This window comes from Euphorbia lathyris, chromosome 4 (assembly GCF_963576675.1).
Source record: "Euphorbia lathyris chromosome 4, ddEupLath1.1, whole genome shotgun sequence".
NCBI classification, from domain to species: Eukaryota; Viridiplantae; Streptophyta; class Magnoliopsida; order Malpighiales; family Euphorbiaceae; genus Euphorbia; species Euphorbia lathyris.
In genome coordinates this window covers 4,262,949-4,270,689 of record NC_088913.1, presented here as the reverse complement: position 1 = coordinate 4,270,689, position 7,741 = coordinate 4,262,949, and the positions used below count along the sequence as shown (strand labels likewise).

At 35.9% G+C, this 7,741-nt stretch overlaps 1 protein-coding gene across 1 annotated transcript; it reads left to right on the top strand.

The window, feature by feature from the left end:
- Positions 1–1,046: 1,046 nt before the first annotated feature.
- LOC136226355 (uncharacterized) lies at positions 1,047–5,099 on the top strand. Its single transcript, XM_066014806.1, has 8 exons — positions 1,047–1,255; positions 1,378–2,285; positions 2,374–2,478; positions 2,616–2,705; positions 3,247–4,241; positions 4,310–4,464; positions 4,672–4,738; positions 4,830–5,099. The coding sequence occupies exons 2-8, from the start codon at positions 1,574–1,576 to the stop codon at positions 4,899–4,901; spliced, it is 2,196 nt and encodes a 731-aa protein (XP_065870878.1). The 5' UTR covers positions 1,047–1,255; positions 1,378–1,573; the 3' UTR covers positions 4,902–5,099.
- The last annotated feature ends 2,642 nt before the right edge of the window (positions 5,100–7,741 follow it).

The following is a 7,741-nucleotide window of genomic DNA, read 5'->3' as shown; positions in this document are numbered from 1 at the left end:
AGCCTAATCATATGTTGAATCTATCTTTGGTCCAAATTGGCAACAATTTATAAATGTGGAATTAGAAGCATTGCAAAACACTTCTAATTAAACAGTTAATAGCAAACGACAAGTACATAAAAAAAATTATTGTAACAACAAACAACAACTATTAGTTAATAGTTGGATCAAACAAACTCTTATTTAAAACATGACAGTCACAATTAAATAATAGTCATACCAATTTTTTTTATGTTTTCAATAATACAAAACTAAATTTAATCTTGCTTTGAAAATAGGGTAATTAATTTATTAGTCCCTATATTTTTAAAAACATATTGTAAGGTCCTTAACCTTGTTTTTTGATGAACTGTTTAGACCCTAACGTTTTTCTCGGCGAACTGTTTAGTTCCTGCTATTAGACTCTCATGAAGATTCTATTAGTAAATTTGGATTTGAGTCAAAATATATTTAAAATAAAAATATAATGCCTTAACTACCCTTTACCACAAGATCAAATACATAAGATCATTATCTTCATTGTTTATCATCTCTGCGTTCTTCTTTTCCTTTATTTTCCTTTCTTTTAGACTTTATTGCATCTGAAATCAATTTTGAGTATCCTTCTTGATATGAGTGTTTTCCACCTTAAATTCGAACATGAAGAGTAAGCGAGAGAGATTTGAATCGATTTCTACCTTCAATTCAAACATGAAAAGTGAGCATGTGTAATTCGATTATGGGTTAGGGATTCAATCATTTCTTCATTTTTTTTTGTGAGCACGAGTTGTGAAAAAAAGATATAGAGATATGAATTGCTTTTTGACTGATAAATAGTAAAGGGTAATTTAGTCATTTCCGAATTCATAAACGGTAAAAAATCTAACAAATAGACGGAATAACTAAACAGTTCAAAAAAAATGTTAGGGACCTTACTGTATATTTTAAAAAACACAGAGATTAAACAATATGTTTTATCAAAATATAGGGACTAATAAATTAATTACCCTTGAAAATATTGAGGAGACAAGAAGGAATATGAAAGGGACAAGAACTTGGCGACAGCAATTATCTTGTTTAAGAGAGAAAAATTCAAATTTCCACAACTCAGGTACAGAGAGAGAAATACCTCTCACTCACGATTGTGTAACCCTAAATACCATTTCTTGCACGGTGAAGATTATCACGGCTAGGTCTGAAATCGACATTGTTAAGTAGAAATCGAAATCGAAATCTCGTCCAGGTCAATTTTGAAGCTGAAATCGAATTTTGTCAGGTAAGTTATGTTTTTCCTTAATCCTTGGGTATACTATTTTTCGCTTCTTCTTCTTTACCAATTCAGTGTTTTCTGCTCTTTCTTTTGTTGAATTTGGTTTTACTTTTTCTGGTTTTTGCTAGGTTCTGTTTTTTTTATGCGTTTTGGCCTCTGCTGTCTGCGCGGTTTGTATATAATACACAACAGGATCACAGGGAACCAATTGAAATGCCGGAATTTTATGTTATCTTTATGAAGAAAGATCGTTGGTTTAAGAATTGGGAGGGAAGCAAGACAGAGTGAAGGGGTTTCTTTCTTTCAGATATTTGAAATTCAAAGATGGATAAACACATTAGCGTATGGCTTCTCGAATTTCTTGCTCGGAAGCAAATCTCTCCGCGTCTTCTCAACGGGATGTTCACTAACCCTCATTTCTCCGTTCGAGAAACTAACAATCCACGCCTGAAAAGGACAATTTGTCTCAATACTATTCAGGAAAAGATTGCCAACGGTGACGTTGCCTCTGAATTGATTCTCGAATCGCTCGAAATCATTGAAGAATTGGATCGGAGAGAGGGAAGCCTAGTTACAGATTCTTTGAAACTTGCGTACCTTGCAGTGGCGGTTGAATGTACTGTGAAGTATTTGCGCATTCCTGGTAGTCCTCAGCAGGAGGATCAAGGGCAGTTCTTTGAGGCTGTAAAGAGGATTTGGAGGGAGAGAATTGGAAAAATGGATCAATTGAAGAAAAGTGAGTTGGTTACTAAAGAGTTAAGGGAATTAAAGGGGGAAATGGAAGCGGCTTTGGAGGACTCCAAAGCTCGTGAGAGGTTGATGGGGAGGGTTGGACAAGCTGAAGCTCTGAGATTGGTTAGGGTTTATGTGAATGAAGCTTTGGTTATCATGGGGCCTTCATTCATTGAGTTGGCTACCAGAGCTGAAATGGAACTGAAGCGGAAAAGAAAGTATGGTGATAAAATTGAGATGAAAGAACGTAATAAACCTAATACTGCTCCCGAACTAGCTGTTGCAGATGGACCTGTAAGGCAAGGTAAAGATTGGTCCGTTTTCCCCTCCCTTTAGTTTTCTATTTGTTAATACTGATTCACTAAGCTTGTGGATATATTAATCTGAGATAGAATTGAAGCGGAAAAGAAAAAATGGTGATGAAGTTGAGACGGAAGAAGGCAGTAAACCAAATGCTGATCCAGAATTAGTAGTTTTAGATGGGTCTCCAAGGCAAGGTAAAGATTGGGTCTGTTTTCCCTTTCCTTGATGGTAATATGATATTCCATTAAATTAAAATGATGCTTAATTGTTAATTCTGATATACTGAGCTTGTGTTTGTATGTTTTGTTGTGGATATGTTAATCTGAGATAGAATTGAAGAAAAGAAAAGATGGTGATAAAGTTGGGATGGAAGAAGGCACTGATCCAGAACTAGTAGTTTTAGATGGACCTCCAAGGCAAGGTAAAAATTGTTCCCTTTCCCCCTCCCTTGATGGTAATATGATTTTCCATTTGTAATTAAAATGATGCTTAATTGTTAACTCTGATTTACTGAGCTTGTGCTTGTATGTTCGTGTTGTGGGTATATTAATCTGTTCAAGTTAGGGAGGGAGACAGAATTATATTGGGAACTCAAATTACATTTCGATCATGATCTGCAATTTAATCTTTTAGGTGTGGTTCGTGCTCTATTGCTTTGCCAATTTAATCTTGTTCTTTAAAATATGCAAAGACATCATATTGTCAATTCCTGGCAATGATGAGAACTCGACATTAGATGTCTTTATCCATTAGCTTGACACAAGAAATTTTATTTGTATGGTTAAACAAACGGAGATAGCATATGGTGCTATTTTGATATCTACATGGGAAAGCATTCAAAAATAGTTGGGATTGCTTCCATTCTACATATTCATTCAGGCTTGTACTTGTTTTTTGGCTCTACAAATTAGTGTGTTGCAGCGTTTTGCGTACCTATGATTTCGTTCTTTTGTTTTATGTAGAAATTGGGGGAATGCAGCAGCAGAATGGTGTTTTTGAAGCTTGCTTCCCTGAAAGCTCACATGACGTTATGGATTCTCAAAATGTGGAAACAAGCATCCCTTCAACCAAATTCAGTTTCAACCTTGTCCCTACTCCTAAATTTGTGAAAGTGAGAGAAGCACTTAAACACAGCTGGATGGAGCTACACGCATTGGTGAACGATCCTCTTCCTGAGGCTTTACGTGTTTCCGATGCTTTAAGAGCTGAAATAAGAGAAAAATCTTTGAATAAGGAGATTTCAGTTGAAAACCAGAATGGAAATAATATAGATGCACCTCGTCCAGCAATTAATGCAGAAGCTTCTGGAGCAGCAAAGGAGATCTCGAATCCTGTGCCTTCACAAGTAAATCAGAATATGAAGACCAATGCTGAAATTCGGATGTCCAGCCATCAGGTAGTTGCTGCCCAACGTAGTTTAATGGAGCATAATACCACTGCTTGTACTTCTGAGGTACCTGAAGTAAGAGAAATATCTTTGAATAAGGAGACTTCAGTTGAAAACCAGAATGGAAATGATATAGATGCACCCCGCCCAGCAATTAATGCAGAAGCTTCTGGAGCAGCAAAGGAAATCTCGAATCCTGTGCCTTCACAAGTAAATCAGAATAGGAAGACAAATGCTGAAATTCCGATGTCCAGCCATCAGGGAGTTGCTGCCAAATGCAGTTTAATGGAGCATAATAGCACCACTTGTACTTCTGGGGTACCTGAAATAAGAGAAAAATCTTTGAATAAGGAGACTTCAGTTGAAAACCAGAATGGAAACGATATAGATGCACCCCGTCCAGCAATTAATGCAGAAGTTTCTGAAGCATCAAAGAAGATTTTGAATCCTGGGCCTTCACAAATATTTCGGAATATGGAGACCAATGCTGAAATTCCGACGTCCAGCCATCAGATTATTCCTCCGAAACGCAGTTTAATGGAGCGTAATAGCACTGCTTTTACCTATGAGGTACGAGTTTGACTTCTGTAACAATTAAATTTGTCCCACAGTTTTTGCTTCTCATTCTTTTTCTGCAGTGGAGCGACTCGATTGATGGCATATCTCCAGAAGGAACCCCTGAAAACTCAAGGAAAAAGGTCGGCCCTTGTAAAGTAAAAAATTTTGCTGCAAGAAGAAGACCAAATAAATGGAGCTTACAGGAAGAAGAAGAATTGACAAAGGGGGTGAAAAGGTATGACAAAACTTGAGCATACTTAATTTTGATATAGGATTAATTAATTTTTCTTCACTGTCTTTTACTTTAAAAGCATTCAACTTTTTACCTTATCAAATATTTTAATTCCATTGTGCAAGTATATATTATAATTCTTCATCTTTCGTATCATGACATTGTATGAACTCGTGGATGCTCATTGTTTGTGCTCCTCTTGAACTGAAGGTACGGTACTGGGAACTGGAAACTTATTTTGAACTTCAAGAGAGACATATTTATTGACAGAACAGCGGTAAATATACTTGATGCTTTCCAAAGTTTTTGTTTTGCTTGTGAACGTTTGCTCATTGACTTGATGATGACGAAGCTGGTTTTTTATTTAGGTTGATCTGAAAGATAAATGGAGAAACATGACGAGGTTCGGTGATCCATTGAAAGAACTTGAAAAAAATTGAGTAGTCCCTTTTGCATTGTACAGTGAACTTTTTGACAAATATCTTGAAATACATCAAATCTCTAGAAATCAGCTGATATATTTTGCCATTTTGTTAGGGTTTCCTGTAAATCACCGGTAAGATATATTTTGCTGTTTTGTTAGTGTGGCCTGAATAGTGTCATGTATTTACAGAAATGAATGAAGACCTTTTTGTCGATCTCGGACGAAAAATTACTCAGGTAAGATAGTTGTATGCAGGGATGGATCTAGGGGGATGGGGGGCTTTAGCACCTACTGGTAGCTGGAAAACGCCTACAGGGCTTTCATTTATCAATTTAACACCCATAAATTACGAGAGACCACTACAAGCACCCCTGTCAATGAATCCTGGATCTGTCACTGTATGCCGCATAAAGTTTAACATGATCATTTGCGTTTTATTCTGATAACTTGGAGAGTGAAGATGGTGACAAGCTGTGAAAGCCTTTGATTATTGTGATCCTTTTCAAGTCTCTTCTCTTGTGAGTTTTATATCAGGTAATTTTCAATGTTAATTAAGGCTTTTCAGTTACTAGTTTGGTTAAAAAAACTTGGGGTAAATTACATTCATGGCCATTGAACTTTACCCATTTTAACATTGTGGCCACTGAACTTCACTTGGCCACTCAACGCCTCAAAACGGCTGTTGACGGCCTCAAAATAAAAAATTCAAAGAGTTTAATAATATTCTAATAAACTTTAATTCTTGAAAATTTTCGTTTTGAAGTCATTTAAGTGTTTGGTTAGGAGAGATAGTGAATTTTTAGAGAGTGAAAGCTCCAAAAAAAGGTGATTTTGGAAAATAAAAAATATGGTTTTATGGTAAATGTCTTCTGAACAACTTTAATTCTTGAATATTTTCATTTTGAGGTTGTTAACGGTGATTTTGAGGAGTTAGTTAAAATTGAGTGGCTATAGGTGTTCAAAAATGTAATGTTTAGTGGCCATACGGTTAAGAATTGAAGTTCAGTGGCCACAATGTTAAAATGTATAAAGTTCAGTACCCGTGTAATTTATCCTAAAATCCTGATGCACCTAAATAGCAGGAAATAAACACTAGTATTGCTAGATATAGGAGATATTGCTACTGTGAGATTGATTCTGCTGATATTTACTCTTGTGGCTTTTCTTTTTGCTTGCATTTTTGTGATTGGGTTGGATTGATGAATATGATTAATTCGATTCAACTGAATGGTAGATTGAATTGGTTATTCTCTATTCTTTTTCGTTTTCATCGTTTTTATCTATTTTTCCTCGTTTTCCCTGTTTCTTTCTTATTTCCTTTTTCCCCCAGTTTTTCTCATCTGTTTTGATTTTTCCCTCTTCTTTTTTGGTATGTTGTTTTGCTTTTTGTTCCTTTGCTTTATGTACAGCAATACTAGGGTTACTATGATTGACGAATACAGAATTGCTACGTTTGGGACCAATTTTACACGTGTGTGTATTTATATTTCATACTATCTATCTTGCACTCCCAACCCCAAACTTTCGGTGACAAGAGGGCCGGAACCACTCCTGATAGGGTGATGCCGGCGGCTGGGGAGGCTGGGGTTCCTCCAAGCTCCTGATTGGGTTGGATTGATGGATATGATTAATTCAATTCAACTGAATGGTAGATTGAATTGGTTATTCTCTATTCTTTTCCGTTTTTCGTTTTTATCGTTTTTCCCTTGTTTTCCTGTTTCTTTCTTATTTCCTTTTTGTTTCAGTTTTTCTCATCTGTTTTGATTTTTTCCTCTTCTGTTTTTGGTATATTGTTTTGCTTTTTATGCCTTCGCTTTATGTACAGCAATACTAGCGTTACAAGCATTGACGATACAGAATTGCTACGTTTGGGACTAATTTTACACGTGTGTATATTTATATTTCATACTATCTTGCACTCCCAACCCCAAACTTTGAGGGCCAGAACCACTCCTGGTAGGGTGATGCCGGCGGCTGGGGTTCCTCGAAGCTCCCCCTTGTTTCCGCCCCACCCTGATCCGACAGGATATATCAGAAGCTTTTTGCTATATGCCATGTATAAGAGATTGGTGTATATGCAGACATTAATTTCAAAAAATGATCGGCAAAAACACCATTAGAAGAGTTCGCAATTGACCATAACCGAAAAAACAACAAATAAAGGAGTTGGTGAATTTTGGGTTAGGTATTTATGGGAATCGAATTGGTGAAGTTATAGTGATCGGTTACTTACATTGAGGTTCTTGACAGAAATGATCTCATCATTGTGGTACTTTGATCACTGAGCATGCATAGCAACCTATCGATTTGATTTATATCACATTTCAATCCGATACGATTTTTGGAATTCCAATACATAAAGCCAAATACATTCTGAAAGGAACATTCGAATAAAAAATCGAGAGCTGAATCAATTTAATTTTAACATGTGGATTATAGCCATCACAAATTATAAGCCTAAAATCACAGTCTCAGTGTCGTGAACAACGTTGACATCCCTCAAAACATATCATATCGATATGTCTGGTAATACTTTCACATATCATGGACATAACATCTTTTAATTCTATTCTGGTGGTAATACTTTCACACACCGATATCCCTCAAAACAAAGTATAAATTAAATTCATCAGAAATGGTGAGACTGTCTTAATGTGTGCCTTTCTTTTTATTTTCTCGAAGTTAATAACAATAACAATCTAGATGATTATTGAAAAAACTGCATAAAATAGAAATTAAAGAAGGAAGTTGAGAAAGTACTGAGTGAAAAAGGACTGATGCTAATGTCGCGTTAGAGATAGAGAATCATGACAGTAAAATATAAGGTGTTTTAAATAAAAAGATAAACATCAAATT